At 43.7% G+C, this 22258-nt stretch overlaps 1 protein-coding gene across 2 annotated transcripts; it reads right to left on the reverse strand.

Annotated features, from left to right (window-relative positions):
* Nucleotides 1-13533: 13533 nt before the first annotated feature.
* LOC117404935 (erythroblast NAD(P)(+)--arginine ADP-ribosyltransferase-like) lies at nt 13534-16749 on the reverse strand. 2 transcript variants are annotated; one of them, XM_059010290.1, is made up of 3 exons: nt 16691-16749; nt 15180-16039; nt 13534-13836 (listed from the first exon to the last, which is right to left on the reverse strand). In XM_059010290.1, exons 2-3 carry the CDS (start codon nt 16009-16011, stop codon nt 13829-13831), a joined length of 840 nt encoding a protein of 279 aa, XP_058866273.1. In that variant the 5' UTR covers nt 16012-16039; nt 16691-16749; the 3' UTR covers nt 13534-13828. The 2 variants fall into 2 exon arrangements, with proteins under 2 accessions (XP_058866273.1, XP_058866272.1); XM_059010289.1 differs by having other exon boundaries at nt 15180-16042; nt 16691-16739.
* Nucleotides 16750-22258: the final 5509 nt, after the last annotated feature.

A 22258-nucleotide genomic window follows, 5' to 3' on the forward strand; every position in this document is an offset into this window, starting at 1 on the left:
CTGCAGCCCAGAGTGACACAACTCTGTGTCTATTCTACGCTATACCAATAAATATATATTTGACACCACTAATATTGTTTTTCAGTTTCATTATTTCTTACAAGAGGCATCTTTGCGTGTGTCTCATATGTAATGCCGCATCTCTTACAAGGAAGACTGATGCTGCCGTGTGCCCCAGAAACTGCTGGTAGGAACGAGCTGTTATTCTGGTTCCTACATTGAAATGTTTTGCCATGTGTCGGATTGTGGCAACTCTTTCTTCTGTGAGGTAAACTCTTCCTGATATTGTATTGAACTGTGTTCCCAGGAAGATTAGAGACTGTGTAGGGATGAGAGATGACTTTTCTTCATTGACCAGTAAGCCCAAGTCCTGAAAAAGGCAGAGTACCTTGTCCCTGTGCACCAAAGCCTTCTCTGGAAGGAGCGTTTACCAGCCAATCGTCTATATATGGATAGACGTGGATGCCTATTCCTCGAAGATGTGCAGTCACCACTGCCATTACCTTGGTAAAGACCCTGGGGGCTGTGGAGATCCCAAAGGGAAGGACCTTGAACTGGAATTGACGGTTTTTGATGGAGAATCTGAGATATTTTCTGTATTCCTTGTGTATAGGCAGATGGAAGTAGGCATCTTTGAGATCTATGGAAATCAACCAGTCTCCTGGTTGAACTGCCTTGATGATAATTGCTAAAGATATCATCTTGAATTTTTCTGAAAGAATGAATGAGGTCTAGAATGGGCCTGAATTTCCCATTCTTCTTTCGTATCAAGAAGTACTTTGAGTAATGGCCCTGGGTCTGAGAAGGGGACCTCTTCTATGGCATGGGAATGCAACATATTTGACATTTCCTCCTGCAGGCAGATACCCTTTGGACTTGACCAGTTTAAAACCATCTGAATGATGCCTGTTGATGGTGGTAAAACCTGGAATGGAATCCTGTAACCCTGTTGAATAAGCCCCAGGACCTAGGGGTCTGATGTAATTCTTTCCCAGCTGGTTAAAAAATGGGACACCCTTCCTCCCGCTGGCAATGGAGGGGGTAGGGGGGGGAAGGTGCTGGAAGGTTGAGAAAAATGTCAGGAGGAGGTAGTGGGTCTACCTCCCTCTTTATAATAGCCATGTCCCATTCTACGTGGTCTGAAATCCTGGCCACGCTGAAAGTGACCCTGCCTGTTGAACCAGGGTTGAGGTGGCTGGTTTCTGAAAGACCTTTGCCTGTTGAAAAAAACCCTGTTGCATGGTGCACCTCTCTCTGTAGTAGAGCACGATCTAATCACCTAACTAGCCTCTTTCATGTCAGACAAGGAATCCTTAAGGTTGGTGCCAAATAAAAGATCACCCTGAAAGGGTAGCTCCAATATTCTTGTCTGGGTGTCTGCTGATAGAGAAGATTCCCTCATTTGAATGCACCGCCTTGCAGAGATGACATTAGCCACGGCTCTGGCATTTGTATCAATGGCATCACATGCAGCTTGTAGTTGAAGTTTGGCAGTGTTATTTCCTTCTTCTGCTAGCTGCATGGGAACCTCTAGATTTTCAGGCGTAGGCAATTGTAAAACTACAGAGAGCTGGTTCCAAAGCATATGCTGGTATTTAGCTGCATGGATCTATAATTATTGATCTGCACGCTGCATGTGGAGGCAGAGAAATCCTTTAACAAGAAATTATCAATGTTTTTATCAGACCCACTAATAGAAACAGATCTAGAAGGCATACCTGCAGTTGGTGTAGCCATGATGGTATCCAACCTATGTTGTTTGAAAAGGTGTTTTTTGTGATCCACTGTTACCCTGTAGAATTTATCTACTCTAAGCAGGCATGGTGCAGAAGCAGCAGGTTTTTGCCAAATAGCCTCAACAGGCCTCCAGATCGCCTCATGGAAGGGGAACCCCTCAAAGGCTTTTCTATCCTTTGCATATAAAATGCTAAGGAAGTCATCCTGATCTGCACAGGTCTGGCTTGTTCTTTGAGAGATGATGAAATCCTTCTCAGCACAGCATCTATGTCTGTGTATATAGGAGAGGGGCTGCCTGTAAACTCACAAACGTCATCCTTGGGGGGGGAATCGACGACGTCATCCTCTCCTAGGGTGGGGGCATCTGGAAAGTATTGCTCCTGTGAACTTTCGGGTGCTACGGTATCCGTTGTTGTACCGGCTGTAAAAGTTGAGCTTGTTTAGACTGCTCATATTCTTTTAAACAGAGAAAAATATCTTTAGGCATTGGTAGCTGCGAAGGGGGTGGTTGAGCCTTTGCTGCTGGAGCTTCCGTAATGGCGGTAGCCGATACGTCTCTCTCTCTCTCTCTCTCTCTCTCGGCTGCTGCAGGAATGAGTAGACTTTCTCGTTCTTTTCCTGGGAGGAGAAACTCCAGGACCCCACTGTTCTCTGTGGCTCCCTGTTCTTTTAGAGGTAGAGGAAGTAGAACGACATTTATCAGAACAGTGAACCACCAAAGGGGAAGCATCCTCCTTGAGAGTAGGAATAGCAGACATGTCTACACACATTAAACATAAATTTGTGTTAGACGAGAGGGAAAGTGGGGAACCACACTTAGAACAGATGGAAGGCATAAAGGCAAAAAAGAGAGGAAAGGAGAGCTAAAAAAAGAGAGGAACACTAGCTGTATACTTTTTTTACGATAAAAAAATAACAAAGCGTAACGCACGTAGTCCTTACCCAAGCATACGCAGGATAAATTTGGACAACCTGATGCGGATATGAGGTGGATTTTATGGAGGAAGAGCAAGCTACTAGCACCAATAAGGATTATAAAAAGGATCTTTCTCCTGACCCAAGCGACATGGAGACCGGGAGGTTCACGTTGTGTGGAGTTCACTAGATGAGGTATCATACACTGTTCTAAAACACTGCAGTGCTCATGATGATGTCATTACCAGCTCTACACCTGCTGATGCAGCAACAGCATTTTACACCCAATATGCATTTAGAGAAATGAAAACCATCAACAGGGACAAACAAGCAGGGTTTGATAGAAAAGGAGTTTTGTTATTGTGTATTATTTATTACTTCATGATCTCCTGAAGAGAGACCTGTTTTACAATGCTGGAATCAGAGCACAATCAATATACACACATACAGTACAGTGTAGGGAAATAACAACATGATCTATACACACACAGTCAATATACACACATACAGTACATTGTAGGGAAATAACAACATGTTCTATACACACACAGTCGATATACACACATACACTCCTACACTGTAGAGAAATAACAACATGTTCTATACACACAGTCAATATACACACATACACTCCTACACTGTAGAGAAATAACATGTTCTATACACACAGTCAATATACACGCAGATACTCCTACATTGTAGAGAAATAACAACATGTCCTATACACACACAGTCGATATACACACATACACTCCTACACTGTAGAGAAATAACATGTTCTATACACACAGTCAATATACACGCAGATACTCCTACACTGTAGAGAAATAACAACATGTTCTATACACACACAGTCGATATACACACATACACTCCTACACTGTAGAGAAATAATAACATATATTTACCGTTCATGGCAGCATCCAGTATTTAAGAACAAGGGTTCAAGTGTAATGCTTGGGCCCTGCGAGTGATATTAAACATAATCACAATTTGAAAGGGTCTTCTTCAGGACTCAGGACTGAACTAGGAGTCTCCCCAGAGTCGTGCTACATGTAATGTTTTGGGCCCTGGTTTTCAACCTTTATAACCCAATGACCCACGAGTAAATGTACAAATAAAATGCGACCCTGTTAACTTTGACTAATGATAAAACATTTAGAAGTCTGTTTTCTTTTGAACGTGACCTGAAGTCTGTGCAGGAGACTGATGGGAACATGAATAATAACAGTGCTGTGGCTCAGAGCAACAACAAAGTGACTCCTAATGCAGGGTCTGGGGTTGCCAAGAAATGTTAGAATTATATGGTAATAAATAACAATTGTCAAATGTTATCTTCTCAACGGCCAAATTGTGGCAACCCACCAGAGCATACCTCACAACCAACTGGTGGGTCCCGTCCCACAGGTTTAAAACCATTGTGCTACACAACAAATATTTTCAGTCTTTAAGAACAAGGGTTCAAGTGTGTTGTGCATATTTACGTTGTATATCTAGGATTTATATCACAACTGTGTCTTCGCCAATTACCATTAAAGAGAATACCCATTATAGCTCATAATGTAATTGTTAACCATAATAAACACAATACCTCAATAAGAACTAGTGATTCTGGCTTAATTATCCCTAGATTCATGACGAAAAGAGATTAACAATTAATATTATGTATGTTTAACTATTTCAAGTCAATCATAAATGTATATTTGTTATAAGACAAAAAGAAACCTAACAATCCAAATTATTATTATTTATTATTATTTATTCATATTCTCAAAGGAAGAAGAATAAAGGTTAGGCTTCATAGTTAAAAACATATGTATAAAGAAGAAACAAAATAACAATTCAAGGAAAGTAATGCATTATTGAATGTTCATAATTGAATACTTGGTGTGCTCTCTGGTCATAGAGTTCTGCATTAGTGAAGCAGTCTTTGTTAGTTCATCACGCATTGTTCGGTTCAGTCACGCATTACGTATACATGTGCTAGCTTTCAGGTGGCTAAGTACGCATGTACAATGTTCAGCATCTAGTTAGACGCACATTATGTATTGTGACGATATCAAAAGCATGGCTTTATTTACTTCAGTTATATGTAAACACACAATATAAGTTTAATACTTATTCTGTTGGTGCGATGTTTAAAACAAAGTCCTCTTAACATGGCCGTCCTCTCTGTAGAAGTTAGTTGTGCAGCAGCACAGCACAGCATCTCCATGAAGTGTGTAGGCAAAAGCTTTCGTCATTCCAGGGAGAAGCCCATCTTCTCCGGGACAGCTTTGAAGATTACATCATTGTGTCTTCGTTGAAGAACTTCAGAGTTTGATGAGTTGAGAGCGATGATATGTTTTGAAGAAAGAGTAAATCCAGAGAGCTACAAAAATCCTTGTTTTGAGTTTAAATAACACGATGTATAGGCGTTCCCTTGTACTGTAAACAAGTCCTTGTCGGTCCTTCCATTGGTTCACAGCATTTGATAGACAGTTGCGTGTCACACAAAAAGGGTGTGTTAGAAATGTAATGTATCCACCTATTTCGTTATCAAAGGATTCTAGAGTTATAATTTCTTGCTCTTATTGTATTACTTGTATTGTAACGCTTGAAATGTTTTTGCTTACGATTGTAAGTCGCCCTGGATAAGGGCGTCTGCTAAGAAATAAATAATAATAATAATAATAATCATTTAAACCTCCTATTCAATATAACTTTAGTTACATTCATTAGAGAAGCATATAAATTTCAGTTTCATTCTCTACACAAAATTACAATTACAAGCATATAAAACACATCATAATACAATAAAAGGATAATATTCAGAAATAGTTATTAGTATATAACACAAAAAATGGTACAACTGCATAGTCACTATAGCTTGGCTTGGTAAGTTTTATGACACCTTAGGAGACCAAGACGATCAGATAGCATTTTGGAAGGCAAGCTTCAAAGGGTTAACACAGTTTGTGGCCTGTGCCTTGGCCTGTCTCATCAGCCAGCTTTGAAGTAGATCTGGTTAGGAATGTTCTGGAATTGGTGTTAACAGCCCAATCACACAGCATGCCGCCACATAGACAAGAGTCTGAAATAAATATCTGGGAAATGCTTATATTAAAATGAATTTAACCATGAATTTCCTTGACATGGTAAACACTGTTGCAGCAGCAAAGGTCATTCAAAATGATCTAGACAAGATTCAGAACTGGGCAGACACATGGCAAATGACATTTAATAGAGAAAAGTGTAAGGTACTGCACGCAGGCAATAAAAATCTGCATTATAAATATCATATGGGAGATACTGAAATTGAAGAAGGAATCTATGACATAAATTTATGTGATAAATTTCTTTTTTATTACGGCGATCGGGCTGTCTAATTTCGTAATTCACCTTTCCTATAGCCCGAATCACCTCATATGGCCCTTGCCATTTAGCACATAGTTTGGATTCCGATGAGGGAAGTAGCAGCATTACCTTGTCTCCAGGCCGAAAAGTTCGGATTAATGCATTTTGATTGTAATGCTGCTGTTGTCGATGCTGAGCCGATCTGAGATTGTCTTGGGCCAAACGACCGACCAAATCTAGGCGATCTCTAAGTAGGAGCACATGCTGCACTACATTTTTGGACGAGCCTTTGTGCTCCTCCCACCCCTCTCTCAACAGATCGAGAATGCCGCGAGGCTGTCGGCCGTACAAGAGCTCGAAGGGGGAGAACCCTGTCGAACTCTGCGGCACCTCTCTCACTGCAATGTTTTTGCTCTTGATTCACAAATCGTCTCAGCATCGCCTTTAGAGTCTGATTAAAACGTTCCACCAATCCGTCCGTCTGTGGATGATAAACCGACGTTCTGATGGGACGTATTTTTAGTAATTTATATACCTGCTGTAGCGTATTTGACAAGAAATTAGTTCCATGATCAGTCAATATCTCGTTGGGGATCCCTACTCTTGCCATAATCTGCACTAGTTCTTTGGCTATCGCAGCAGCACTAGTGGACCTCAATGGAACTGCCTCCGGGTATCGCGTTGCGTAATCTACCACCACTAAGATATGCGTATACCCGGAGTCAGAAGGTAGCAAAGGGCCGACTATGTCCACTGCGATGCGTTCAAAGGGGGTGGAAATAATCGGCAGTGGGACCAAAGGGGCGGGGCGCACTCGACCCGGCGCTACTCGCTGGCAGTCTGGGCATGTGGCTACATATTTCGACACTTCCTTATAAAGACCTGGCCAAAAGAATCGAGCCAATATTCGCTCCCTTGTCTTGTCAACTCCGAGGTGCCCCGCAAAAGGGATATTATTATTATTATTATTATTATTATTTATTTCTTAGCAGACGCCCTTATCCAGGGCGACTTACAATCGCAAGCAAATACAAATACATTCAAGTGTTACAATATAAGTCATACAATAAGAACAAGAAATACAATAATTCTCAAGTGTGACAAACCACAATTCAATAATACAGCAGATAATAGTGAAAGTTACATCAGGATATGATTAAGTAGTGATAGTTACATCAGGATATGATTAAGTACAAAATACTACAGATTAAACACTTGGCAGATTACAATATTCTGAGGTACAGGATTAAATGCAGTAAAATAGGGGGCAGATAAGAGCAAAATAAAGCATATTTAAATGAAGGGTGATAGTGTCCCAGGATACAACAGAGGAGTTCTACAGGTGCTGTTTGAAGAGGTGAGTCTTAAGGAGGCGCCGGAATGTGGTCAGGGACTGGGCAGTCCTGACATCTGTAGGAAGGTCGTTCCACCACTGCGGAGCAAGGGTGGAGAAGGAGCGGGCTCGGGAGGCAGGGGAGCGTAGCGGAGGTAGAGCCAGTCTTCTAGTGCAGGCGGAGCGGAGAGGTCGAGTGGGGGTGTAGGGAGAGATGAGGGTCTGGAGGTAGCTGGGTGCAGTCTGATCAAGGCATCTGTAGGCTAGTACAAGAGTCTTGAACTGGATGCGAGCGGTGATCGGGAGCCAGTGGAGCGAGCGGAGTAGTGGAGTAGCGTGGGCGAAGCGAGGTAGAGAGAACACCAGGCGAGCAGCAGAGTTCTGGATGAGCTGGAGCGGACGGGTGGCGGACGCAGGGAGGCCAGCCAGGAGGGAGTTGCAGTAGTCTAGGCGGGAGAGTACCAGGGCCTGGACCAGGAGCTGGGTAGCATAGTTGGTGAGGAAGGGTCGGATTCTTCGGATGTTGCTCAGGAAGAATCTGCAAGTGCGTGCCAGAGTGGAGATGTGCTGGGAATAAGAGAGGCAGGGGTCCAGGGTGACTCCAAGGTTCTTAGCTGAGGAAGAGGGAGAGAGTGTGGTAGATTCCAGAGGAACAGAGATAGAGAGATCAGAGGAGGGGGAGGAGGAGGGAAAGAAAAGGAGGTCAGATTTAGAGAGGTTGAGTTTGAGGTGATGCGAGTGCATCCAGGAGGAAATAGCAGACAGACAGGTAGAGATACGGGAGGAGATGGTGGAGTCAGAGGTGGGGAAGGAGAGGAAAATCTGAGCATCATCAGCATAGAAATGGTATGAGAAACCATAGGATGCGATGAGGGGGCCCAGGGAGCGGGTGTAGAGAGAGAACAGGAGAGGACCCAAGACTGACCCTTGGGGGACTCCAGTCAAGAGAGGGTGAGGTGTGGAGGTTGCTCCACGCCAGGTTACCTGGTAAGTGCGGTTGGAGAGGTAGGAGGAGAACCAGGCCAGAGCAGTGCCAGAGATCCCCAGGTCAGCAAGAGATGATAGTAGAATAGAGTGATCAACAGTGTCAAAGGCAGCAGAGAGGTCGAGGAGAATTAGGACAGAGGAGAGAGAGGCAGCTCGGGCACACGGGATATCATGCGCCAGCCTCATGACCTCCAGTCGACAAGACGGGGGAACCAATAATTGTGTTACAGGATGTCCTGTGCCCGCGGCCAGGTTTACCCTATATAGTAATTGCCCCTTGATAATGAAGTGTGGAAATACTAGTGCCACAGCGCCTTCAACATCCTTACCTTCAATGGACCGGACCTGTCCCCAAATGTGCACCAGTGATGGGTCATTTTTCTGCTCCCACACTAGGTTCACATTTGAGTGCCACATGTCCGGTATATTGAGCGGGGCGGGAGTAACATCTGCCCTTGATGGCCCAGTAACCTCGCCCTCTCGGTCACACTGCGTTCCGACCCCCTTTGACTGACGTTTTTCACCGTTATAACAGGCTCCCACCAGCCCCCAGCCTTGTCTCATTAACGCTCCCTCCCATTTCCGCAACCTTCTCTCTTTATTTGTTTTTTTCGGCCGGAACAGAGGAGAGAACATTTCTGCTTGGAAGGGAAAAACATTACCAATCATTTCCCCTTCTATTTTTTCTGCCACATTTGCGTGTATGGCCGGGACTGCCCTTAATTTCACCAAATCTTTATAATTGGGCCAGTCCCGACCCAGAATAATGGGATGTGGTAGCCTTTCCGCCACCCCCACTACCAGGTGACGTTTAATCGGACCGACCGATAAATATGCTTTTACTGTGGGGTATGTTGCCGTGTCTCCATGGATACAGGAGATCGCCACCTGACCTTGTGGCTGCCACACCATACCGCCTAAGAGAGACGCTCTAATTAAGGTCTGACCACACCCTGTGTCCACTAATGCATGGGTTTTCACATTTCCAAAAATCACCTTAACAATACAAGGCCCCTCCCGACCATTTTTCCCTCGCTTACCCGCTTCAGATGCCAGATTACAGACGGCCACGTCACACTCCATCGCAGACGGGCATGACCTAGCCTGATGACCCGGCTGGCGGCACCTAAAACAGGTAGGGGGAAAGGAGGGTACAGGGTTAAATGGTCTGTCCCGCTGCTGGTATGGCAACGGGGCAGGGGTAGCACCTCTACCCCAGCTGGGGGCCAACCTTGGTCTCCATGAAGAGGAGGCAAGGTCGCCCATTGGGGTCGGTGCTCTCGGAGGTCGTTGAACCGGTCCCGGTGGTGGGGTTGGTGGAGCAGAGAGAGGAGGTGGGGCTCGGCTGCTCCGTTGAGGTGGCAGGGTGAGTAGCCCAGTCTGGGCGGATACCAGGGAGTCCTCGAAGTCCTCGGCGAGTTTGACTGCCTGTTCCAGGGTGTCGGGGTTGTGGCGCCGTATCCACGCTTGGGTCTCGGCGCTGACCACATGACAAAACTGCTCAATAACGATGGCCTCCCCCATCTGGGCAGTTGTTTTTAGCGCCGGGGTGAGCCAGTGTATCATGTGGTCACACAGCTTCTGCGCGACCACCCTGGGGCGTACATTCGGGGACCTCCTGTACTCCCTGAACCTCACCCGATGTGTTTCCTCCGTAATATTCAGACGGCGGAGAATAGCCAGTTTCACCAGGTCATATTGAGCGGCGTCGTCATCCCCCATCGCCTGGTAGGCTGCCTGCGCTTCCCCAATCAGGCAGGGTCCCAGCTGGCTTGCCCAGAACTGTCGGGGCCATGACGCGGTGGTAGCCAGCCGCTCAAATGCCACCAGGTATGCTTCTGGGTCATCATCCGCCGTCATTTTGTGCGTCCTCGCTTTGGGCGCTACAAAGCCGCGTTCTGCTGACGCTGTGGGAGGTATTGCCAGCCCGACCCTCTCGATCAGCGCGGTGTACCTCTCCTCTCTCCGTCTCTCCTCTACCTCCCGTCTGCTGTCCAGCTGCTCCAGCAGCGCCGACAGTGTTGCGTAATCCATCCCTCTTCTGACACCACGTGTGGCAAAGTGGTAAAGACGTGCAGGTGAGTGCGGGGCAGAATAATCACACAGACAACTTTGGTACAGGTGCAAGGGTGTTTATTTAATTTAATAAATGTCCAGAGCCTTAAGGCAAACCTGTAAATAATAATAGTGTTGGAAGTGGTACAGCGGCGTGTATCACTTCTGATTATAATCCCACGGGTTTGACCCGTAACCCAAAGTCCCGTTCTTTTCCCCACACAAAACACAAACACAGACACAATTCCGACAGTGCGTGATTTTAGTGCTAGTGGTGCAAAAAGACAGTTCCTGTAGTGGAAAGGTGAGTGGTGATGTCCGGGTTTTTAGCTGGCCTGCGGCTGCAGCTCCGGATCGTGCTCAATATTCTTGGTGAGAAACGACACACAAGACAAACAGTGTAAATACACAGACAAGCAAAACACTCACGGTTTTTAGTACAAACAAGACGGGCTCCTTCTAGGTTATTTGGTTTAACCATCTGCAAAGGAACAGATCACTCGAGCCATGCCCCCTATTTATACCCTCGCCCATGACCCCGAGGTTAACGAGCGCATCCGCTCCTCCAGTCCTCGGATGCCACGCCGCTTACCGTCTGGGTCACTGAGCTCGGGTGCCATAGCTCCGCCCCCTTCCGAACTGACCGACTTCCATCTACCCTACGGAATAAATTGTCGTGCCATTTCATTAAGGGTACTCTGTTCCTCGTACACCGTGCCCTCACAGGTCGAGAGGGAGATCTAACACTAAGACTCATTCGATCTCTGTCACAATATTACAGATACATAATGAAATACTAATGTATAGAAACATTATTAATAACTACACAGTATCTCTCTAGATAACCCTTCAAGAAACACACCAATACTGCAGTGCTAAATCACAAAACATGGCAATTAGAAAAACAAACATATATACTGTATATATTACAGATACATAATGAAATACTAATGTATAGAAACATTATTAATAACTACACAGTATATCTCTAGATAACCCTTCAAGAAACATACCAATACTGCAGTGCTAAATCACAAAACATGGCAATTAGAAAAACAAACATATATACTGTATATATTACAGATACATAATGAAATACTAATGTATAGAAAAATTATTAATAACTACACAGTATATCTCTAGATAACCCTTCAAGAAACATACCAATACTGCAGTGCTAAATCACAAAACATGGCAATTAGAAAAACAAACATATATACTGTATATATTACAGATACATAATGAAATACTAATGTATAGAAACATTATTAATAACTACACAGTATATCTCTAGATAACCCTTCAAGAAACATACCAATACTGCAGTGCTAAATCAAAAAGGATGGATCTCACCCGGTCGTGATGAATCCGTGTGCAAGTCCTCCAGTTCATACCATGCTGTGAGTCACCACTTGCTTCAAATTGTTTGCTCTTGATCCATTGTAACGTAACAGCAATAATAAAGTAACAAAGTAAATATATAAATCAAACCAACTGATTTGATAAAGGAAACAAAAACGTGAGTATTGCTCAACGTAACTGATCAGCGTGTGAGAATAGCTATTGAACTAGTATTAGTCGACACGATATAGAAACTGGTTAAAAACCAAAACAACGTTGTTTGACTAATCAAGACTAGATATATGCTAAACACAGACCAACACTTTTTTGTTTCTGCCGTGAATTAGCTATGAATATCACGTTCTATCCCAAATATAAACAGGGTACTCAACACACAAACTAAAACAAGAATTGCTATTTTAAACCAGGCACAAATATATCAGTTTAAGGAACTAATTAAAGACGCTATAATGAAAGAACTGAATTGCCTGGCCAGGCTTAATGGCATTCACTTAAGAATGCGCAGGTGCTACGCTTCTTGCAGCACATTATCACATTATATGGCGGTTGCCACAAGTGAACCTAACCCTGTGGAGAATTAATAAAGTTTGTTTTATTCATTTTAAACTTGCCGTCGTTGTCGTGTGTGTGGAACCCCGGGGATCGTAAAGAAACTGTGTAGAGATAAAAGTATTCTCGGCCACGAAGGTCCTTGCCCTTCTGAAACCCAAAGTGGCGTAGTGGTCCTCTTACATTCAAGCCTTTTTAGCATACTGGTTAACACTCCACACTGTAGTGCCTTTACCAGGGGAGACTCCTCCCTCCCTCCCTGCGCTCCCCCCTGACCGTACGACTCCCCCTGCACTCCACACTGTAGTGCCTTTACCAGGGGAGACTCCTCCCTCCCTCCCTGCACTCCCCCCTGACCGTATGACTCCCCCTGCACTCCACACTGTAGTGCCTTTACCAGGGGAGACACCGCCCTCCCTCCCTGCGCTCCCCCCTGACTGTACGACTCCCCCTGCACTCCATACTGTAGTGCCTTTACCAGGGGAGACTCCTCCCTCCCTCCCTGCACTCCCCCATGACTGTACGACTCCCCCTGCACTCCACACTGTAGTGCCTTTACCAGGGGAGACTCCTCCCTCCCTCCCTGCACTCCCCCATGACTGTACGACTCCCCCTGCACTCCACACTGTAGTGCCTTTAACAGGGGAGACTCCTCCCTCCCTCCCTGCACTCCCCCATGACTGTATGACTCCCTCTGCACTCCACACTGTAGTGCCTTTACCAGGGGAGACTCCTCCCTCCCTCCCTGCACTCCCCCATGACTGTACGACTCCCCCTGCACTCCACACTGTAGTGCCTTTACCAGGGGAGACTCCTCCCTCCCTGTGTTCCCCCCTGACCGTACGACTCCCCCTGCACTCCACACTGTAGTGCCTTTACCAGGGGAGACTCCTCCCTCCCTCCCTGCACTCCTCCATGACTGTATGACTCCCCCTGCACTCCACACTGTAGTGCCTTTACCAGGGGAGACTCCTCCCTCCCTCCCTGCGCTCCCCCCTGACCGTACGACTCCCCCTGCACTCCACACTGTAGTGCCTTTACCAGGGGAGACTCCTCCCTCCCTCCCTGCACTCCTCCATGACTGTATGACTCCCCCTGCACTCCACACTGTAGTGCCTTTACCAGGGGAGACTCCTCCCTCCCTCCCTGCGCTCCCCCCTGACCATACGACTCCCCCTGCACTCCACACTGTAGTGCCTTTACCAGGGGAGACTCTGGTTGGTTTCAGGTAATAATAACTGCACACAGACACACACAACTGAGTTTTGAATGATGATTCAAAAGCTGTTTTATTGCAGAAAGTAAGAAAGAATTCAAGCAACCCACTCCATAAAGTAAGTCATTCTTTTTTTAACAGTTTTCAGAAAATAAAAATGAATTCGCTCTAATAATTTCAATTGATGAGAGAGGGTTCAATCAATGAAGCAGTAATGAGAGCAGCTCCTCAGTTGGAACAAGAACCAGCAGAGACACAGACAGACAGAAAAAATCAATGTTGTCCACTTTTCTTTCTGAAATAATGGAGTTGCAGGCACTTCATTTAGACATTGAAGTTTAAGGCACTACAATACAAAACACAAAATGAGAAAACAAATTGTTAGTCACATTATATATAAATGTGTATATGTATGTGTGTATATATCTGTGTGTGTTAATATATGAAGAGCTTCACAGGCAGCAGTGTGGAGCAGTGGTTAGGGGGGCTCTGGACTCCTGACCGGAAGGTCTTTTTGTGGGTTCAATCCCAGATGGGAGGGACACACTGCTGCTGTAACCTTGAGCAAGCAAGCAGGTACTTTACCTCCTAGATTGATAGACAGATAGCTAGCTAGTTAGACCCTTGAGCAAGCAGGCAGGTACTTTACCTCCTAGATTGATAGACAGATAGCTAGCTAGCTAGTTAGACCCTTGAGCAAGCAGGCAGGTACTTTACCTCCTAGATTAATAGACAGACAGATATCTAGATAGACCCTTGAGCAAGCAGGCAGGTACTTTACCTCCTAGATTGCTCCAGTAAAAACCCAGCTGTATAAATGGGTAATTGTATGTAAAAAAAAAATGTGATATAATTTTAAATTGTATGTCGCCCTGGATAAGGATGTCTGCTAAGAAACTAATAATAATAATTAAAAAATGCTCTAGATCCATTTTCACTGTTTTTGGTAAATTTATGTTTTTTTTTTATTTTAGATACTATTAATTCCTATGTTAGGAGGAAGAAGAAAACAAACAAGTTACAAGTGAAATATCGCAGTGTTTCGCATGAACATTTTTACACTACGTGATGATAAGGCTACCCCTCCAGGTGTAAATCTATAGCAATATCTGGAAATGTGTGGAATTGGTATTTAACTCGTTTTGGTATGAAGCTTTATATGTATATAAATGTGTATATTATATATGTGTGTATATATCCATCCATCCATTATCATAACCGCTTAATCCTTTCGAGGGTCGCGGTGAGCCGGAACCTAAACCTGTAGACACAGGGCAATGCAAGGCAGGACTACACCCTGGACGGGACGTCAGACCATCGCAGGGCACCACATACTCACACACTCATACACTCACTCTCACACACACACACAGAGGGCAATTTAGAGTGACCAATCAACCTGAACAGCATGTGTTTGGACTGTGGGAGGAAACCGGAGTACTCGGAGAAAACCCACAATGCGAACACGGGGAGAATATGCAAACTCCACACAGACAGACCCCTGCAGCTGGAATCGAACCCAGGACCCTGGAGCTGTGAGGAGGCAGCAGGTGTGTGTGTGTGTGTGTGTGTGTATATATATCTAATGTAGTCCTTGCCTTCTTCAAAAATGTTTTGCAAAGATCTTTTCTGGAGTCGTCGTTTCTTAAACTAGCACCGCACCGCACTACCCCTGGGTTTGTAACTTACCTGCCAAACAGTTGTTGACACTTCTAGTGTCTCCTTTGACAGCGGAGAGCGTGATTTCATTGCCTTTGACACTCTGCACTTTAAATTTCTCATAAGGTGGAATGAGAACTTCTTCCTCGTACTTTTTCGATGAATAATCAGTAATCGGCACACCTTGGCAAGTATTTATGCTGAACACAGTCCCGTCTTTCCCGGCAAAACTCTTTGCCCTGTCTTTATCCACTGAACACGAAGCAAACTGACTGAAGCGCACGATTTCACTGACCTTAACGGTCCTGCTAATGGTCTCGCCTCTGAAGACATCACGACAGCCCGAGTTCTGTTCCCGGTGGAGTATTTTCAAGGCTGTAGTCAAGTAGAAATGCAGAGCTTTGAACGGGAAGGTATTGTAATTCGATCCGCCGCCATTTCGTACTGCTGTGTTGAATTGGCAGAACAACGGCGTGTTCATAGTGTACGCGTAGATCGCAGTCGCTTGCTCTAAAGTTAAGTGTGGGTGTTGGTTTTTTGTCATGTACTGAATTCCAAAATTCCAACCGGTTTTAAAATCGATTTTTTTATCTGCTAATTCTTTGACCAGATAGACTGACTTTACTTTGTTGGACATGTTATCTTCGCAACCGATATATTGATCATCTAGGGAGTTTCCGGCCATGTCTAACGGTATAACACATTTTCCCGGAGATGAACTGCTGCCACATGGCGATGGACAGGGGTTGGGGTGGGGTGGGGGTGGGGGTGGGGGTGGAGGTGGGGGTGGGGGGCGTTGACTAAGGGAAAATGGAGCGGCCAATAAGAGAAGGAACCCGAATTCCAAGATTGATACAGCCATCTTCTTCACTATCCAGTTAGTTTAGATACTGCTGGAAAGAGAGAGAGAGAAAATAATACACAGCATTATATATGAAGAACTTCATTCCAAAATGCTCTATATCCATTTTCACTGATTTTGGTAAATTTATGTTTTTATTTTAAATGCTATTAATTCCTATGTTAATAGAAACAATAAAACAAACAAGTTACAAGAAATATCGCAGTGTTTCACATGAAGATTTTTACACTATGTGATAATAAGGCTATCCCTCCAGGGTATTAATCTACAGCAATATCTGGAAATGTGTGGAATTGGCATAGAGCATTTTGGAATGAAGTTCTTCAACAGAAACTTGAACTCTCTCCCACAACTTTTTATAAGTTGTTAAAACAATTTTAAAAAGTTGAATTAATAATGAATAACTAACAATTAAGCAAATTGTTTTAGTTCAATTGACGAGAAAGGGTTCAATCAATGAAGAAGTAATTGAGAACAGCTCCTTAGTTCGAACAAAAACCAGCAGAGACTGAGAGACATACAGAGACAGACAGAGACACAGACATACAGACACAGAGAGACAGAGACAGACAGACACAGACATACAGAGACAGACAGAGACAGACAGACAGAGAAAGACAGACAGACAGAGACACAGACATACAGAGACACAGACAGACATTTAGAAGTTGGAACTTACCTGTCGGTGCTAATGCAGCCTTCAAATTGAGATCAGAGATCCAGGCTGGCTTATATACGATTTCTAAATGGGCAGATCTGTATTTCTCTGTGTGTGTGTGTGTGTGTGTCATGTGAACCCTTATCAGCGATAGTAGATATTGATAACATTTAAATGCGGTTAAATAGTATTTGAATACTTTTTTTTTTAATATAAACTTTTATGTTCTATGGCATATTATTAAATGAACATGTTATTAATAAGAAAATATATATTGTAAGCATTTACTTTCATCTTCTATGTTTTTAGCCTGTGTACTGAGGTAAAAACAGTTTATATATACCATGTGTTTTGTAACCTATTTGTACAAGAGGGTTGTGAGTAAGTCAACATCTGTAAATAATTACAGAAGACACCAGGATGTTCGATGTTTCCACATTGGCAATAATTCGAAAGTACAGTTACATACTGGTAATAATAACAGTGACATATATACAGTAGAACCTCAGAGTTATGAACACCTCGGGAATGGAGATTGATCATAATTGCTCTGGTTATTCTTTGAAATGTTAACAGCTGAACACTGACTTAATACAACAGAACATTGATTTAATAGCTGTCTGTCTATCAATCTAGGTGGTATAGTACCTGCCTGCTTGCTCAAGGGTCTAACTAGCTAGCTATCTGTCTGTCTATCAGTCTAGGAGGTAAAGTACCTGCCTGCTTGCTCAAGGGTCTAACTAGCTCTATCAGTCTAGGAGGTAAAGTACCTGCCTGCTTGCTCAAGGGTACAGCAGCAGTGAGAGAACTCACTTCAATTGAAGTAATACTAATGTGCATAACATTAATTCCACTTTTAAAATTGTTTTAGCAGCTAATAAAAAAATTAAGTTGGGAGGATTTTTTTTTTAAAGACAAGATCTTAAAAACAATTGGCCATTCTAAATTATATATATTGAAATAATTAAACCACATCAGGTGACATGACCTTTAATGCAACTTAACTTATTTGCATTTTATGAATTGATTATAGTGAACAAACTTTATTTGAACACTGTCACTGAACAACCGACTGGTGATATTAACATTTAAATATTGATAGGTAATATTTGCCAGCTGAAAATATAAATTGTGAACACAGTGCAGGTATTGTATGAATACAATGTCTATAAACTCAATAGGGCGGCACGGTGGCGTGGTGGTTAGTGCTGCTGCCTCACAGCTCCAGGGTCCTGGGCTCGATTCCGGCCTCAGGGGTCTTTCTGTCTGTGTGGAGTTTGCATGTTCTCCCCAATGTGTTCGCATTGTGTGTTTTCTCACAATGAGATTGAGCTAGGATTAGGGTTGGGGAAGGCATAAGGGCTGGAGCTAGGATTAGGGTTGGGGAAGGCATAAGGGCTGGAGCTAGGGTTAGGGAAGATGTAAGGGCTGGAGCTAGGGTTAGGGTTTGGGAAGCTGTAAGGGCTGGAGCTAGGGTTAGGGTTGGGGGTGTAAGGGCTGGAGCTAGGGTTAGGGTTTGGGAAGGTGTAAGGGCTGGAGCTAGGGTTAGGGATGCGGAAGGTGTAAGGGCTGGAGCTAGGGTTGGGGAAGATGTAAGGGCTGGAGCTAGGGTTAGACTTGGGGAAGGTGTAAGGGCTGGAGCTAGGGTTAGAGAAGGTGTAAGGGCTGGAGCTAGGGTTAGGGATGGGGAAGGTGTAAGGGCTGGAGCTAGGGTTAGGGATGGGGAAGGTGTAAGTGCTGGAGCTAGGGTTAGAGAAGGTGTAAGGGCTGGAGCTAGGGTTAGGGAAAGTGTAAGGGCAGGAGCTAAGGTTATAGTTTGGGAAGGTGTAAGGGCTGGAGCTAGGGTTAGGGATGGGGAAGGTGTAAGTGCTGGAGCTAGGGTTGGGGATGGGGAAGGTGTAAGGGCTGGAGCTAGGGTTAGGGTTTGGGAAGGTGTAAGGGCTGGAGCTAGGGTTAGGGTTTGGGAAGGTGTAAGGGCTGGAGCTAGGGTTAGGGATGGGGAAGGTGTAAGTGCTGGAGCTAGGGTTGGGGATGGGGAAGGTGTAAGGGCTGGAGCTAGGGTTAGGGTTTGGGAAGGTGTAAGGGCTGGAGCTAGGGTTAGGGTTTGGGAAGGTGTAAGGGCTGGAGCTAGGGCTTGGGATTAAGGTTAGGGTTAGGGTTAGTACCAGAGAAAAGGGGTTGGTTGGTGGCCGGCCGGGGCATTGCTTGCAAGGGTCGGTGATTGATGAAAGGGAGACCCCGCGGCACACCCACCCGCCATGCTCGAGCCCCTCCCATTCGCAGTTGGGCTCTGTCGCGTTCCACCCTACCTCTCAAAAACCGTTGCAATTGCCTTCAATTTTACCATACCTGCCATACTGGGAATAATAGCTAAAAATCGTTAAAACGCCTCGGAAAAACCAAGATAGAAGATAGAGCTCAAATTGAAGAGGTGAACTTCTAGCTTCTCTTATTAATTTAATAGCTGTAACATTTGCAGATTTGGAGAAAATGCCAAAAACTATTGCAATTGCCTTCAATTTTACCATACCTGCCAGTAGTATAAGTAACATAGCTTATGTCAAAACTATTGTGTAGTTTTGATTGATGACACCTTTGACCTCTGGGGGTGTACGTATATGATTATCTGATGGGGGGGCGTTTTTTTAAAAACATTTTATTGTATATAGATTTCAAACCATACCTATATATTTATGTTTATATAAGACATATATACTTATTGAATATACTGTGTGTATATATATATATATATATATATATATATATATATATATATATATATATATATATATATATATATATTATATATATAATTGTGATAAAGTGTGGGGTAAAGTGTTGGAGTGCAGGTACATAGGGCCACACCTGGAAAGAAGCATATACCCTTTCTGCCCACTGAGTTAAGAAATGTAGTTCAGGGAGATGGTGGCGGGCTAAAAGACTACATTTCCCAAGGGGCTTTGAGTGGCTAGAGTACAGGAGAATGGGTTGCACCCGTGCTTAATTAATGATGGGTATTTAAACACCCCACCTGAGGGGTTCTCTGGCAGTGTGGGGCTAATGTCTGTGAACAACAGAGGAGACTGGAGTGGAGGAAAATAGAAACACGGTATCAACGAAAACTATTGTAGGTTTTGTGGTTTTGTTTGGGTTTGTTTTGAAACCAGCAAGCAGCTTAGCTGCCTGGGTGATAGTTAGGGTAAACGGCTGTTGTGTTAGTAAGTCAGGACACAGTGAAACCTGAATAAACACACAGGTCCCGCCCTGTTTAGACCTAATTTTTGTTGTCTGAGTGTAATTTCACATTAATACAAAAAAGGAGGAAAGCGTAATTAATCTCTCTCACTCAGCCACCTGCCTCCTGACAATAGTTCGACCGGGAAAAGTTACAAGTTCCAGTCCAGAACCAGCTGGATCCGCTCTGCTCAGTCCAACAAAAAGGAGGGCACAAGTTCCCTATAAAAGTTGCCCACAAGTGAAACAGAAAGAAAAAAATATCACGAAAGCGTGCTTAATCTTGACAAAGTGAAAACAAATAAAGAAAAAAAAACGTCTTTATAAAAGCCACCAAAAAGTAACATAAATAATACACCCTGTTATGTCGCAATCACAGAAAAAAAATAAACAGAACAATTCCAAACCCGTTCCTCTTGTGTGGTCTCTGTCCCAGTCTGCCCCATGCCACAAGATTTGGCAAATTCCGATCCGCTCTCAATAAATCCCAGCGAAAAAAAGTAAGAAAAAAGGCAAAAAGGAAAACAAAAAATAAAACCAAAATAGCAAATCCTCACAGAAGTACTCCCGCAGCTGCGTGCCCTTCCTGCACAGACTCCCCAGGTTCTTCCTGTCTTCCAAATCTCCAGGTCCTTCCTGTTCTCCAGCTCTCTCTGTACTCAGTTCCTGCCCTTTTTATAGTCCCCCCCCCTGCATTGCCATTGGCTATGGCTTCATGCAGGCGGGACTTCCTAATGCTGGCGAAAGTGCTGCAGCTAACCACCAGCCACTGTGCACAGGAGAAAAAAATCACAATTTGGAAAGAGCAGATTCTACACATAAAAAACAGAAAAACAATACATATACTAAAATCGTCACTTGTGACATTACCATCTCACAAAAACTCGAGCTGTACCGTGCAAGGGTCAAAACAAACAGGTCTATCTTCTCTGAAAGTCTGTACTGGAATGAACTAAGGCGCTCAGAAACAGCTTCTGAAATAGTGGGCGGATCCTTGCCTCACAAGCCCACATGGCAAGAAGCGTTCTGATTGCCTAGATATATAGCTCTTTGAGTTTTTACAGATTAAATATAGAAAACATTGAAGAAAAATAAAACTAAGCATCTGCTTAAAAGTTTTTGCAATTTTTGTTATTAGCATCTAAATGTTACATCCAAATAAAAATATGAAAAAAGTTCCCTGCTTGAAAAGCCCGGGAACAAAATATTCTGCCTTTTACATGTGTAGATATTGAACTAAAACGTGTGTAAAGAGACCAGGCTTGTTTTTTTTATTATTATTTAGTTCCCATATATATATATATATTATATATATATATATATATATATATATACAGTGCCCCTGACCATTTCTCTCATATTACTGAATTACAAATGGTACATTGAAATTTCGTTCTGTTTGATATTTTATTTTAAAACACTGAAACTCAAAATCAATTATTGTAAGGTGACATTGGTTTTATGTTGGGAAATATTTTTAAGAAAAATAAAAAACTGAAATATCTTGCTTGCATAAGTATTCAACCCCTGTGCTGTGGAAGCTCCCAGTTTACACCCCGATGAAAGAAAATGCCCTAACAAGGACACAATTACCTTACCACTGGCCTCCACCTGTGAACCATTAAAGTTGCTGTCACATTTTCTGGATAAAAACCCCACTGTTAAAGGATCATTGGTCAGGCTGTGAATCTGAAGGAAAATGAAGACCAAAGAGCATTCTACAGAAGTTAGAGATAAAGTAATACAAATGCATAGATTAGGAAAAGGGTACAAAATAATATCCAAGTGTTTGGATATCCCAGTGAGCACAGTTGGATCAATAATCAGGAAGTGGAAGCTGCATCACACCACCCAGGCACTGCCAAGAAAAGGCCGTCCCTCAAAACTCAACGCTCAAACAAGAAGGAGACTTGTGAGAGAAGCCACAGAGAGGCCAATAATCACTTTGAAGGAGTGTGGCAATGTGCCCCGCCCCTGTGTGCATTTGTGTGTTATATGTTGTATGTTGTGTGCGTGTGTTAATGTTGGTGTATAGAGATTGGTACACGGGATATAAACGGGTCTGTGTTTCACGTGTATTTAAAAATGTAGATTTGTATTTAGGCACGAGGAGGGCACAAATCACTTCACGTGCTGGTTAAATGTAATATATGAGCACGGGGTTGCACAGAATTAATTCACGTGCTGGGATTCAAGTGAATAATTAATTAGTAATTGAATCCCAGCACAACAGTATATATAGATGCACGTTTCTTTCAGTCGGGGTTGGGTGTTCGAGAGTGGAGAACGGGTGAGAGAGAGAGAGAGAGAGAGAGAGAGAGAGAGGAGTTAAAATAAATAAGCTCGTAAATATAA

Source organism: Acipenser ruthenus, chromosome 40 (genome assembly GCF_902713425.1).
Source record: "Acipenser ruthenus chromosome 40, fAciRut3.2 maternal haplotype, whole genome shotgun sequence".
Lineage (NCBI taxonomy): Eukaryota > Metazoa > Chordata > Actinopteri > Acipenseriformes > Acipenseridae > Acipenser > Acipenser ruthenus.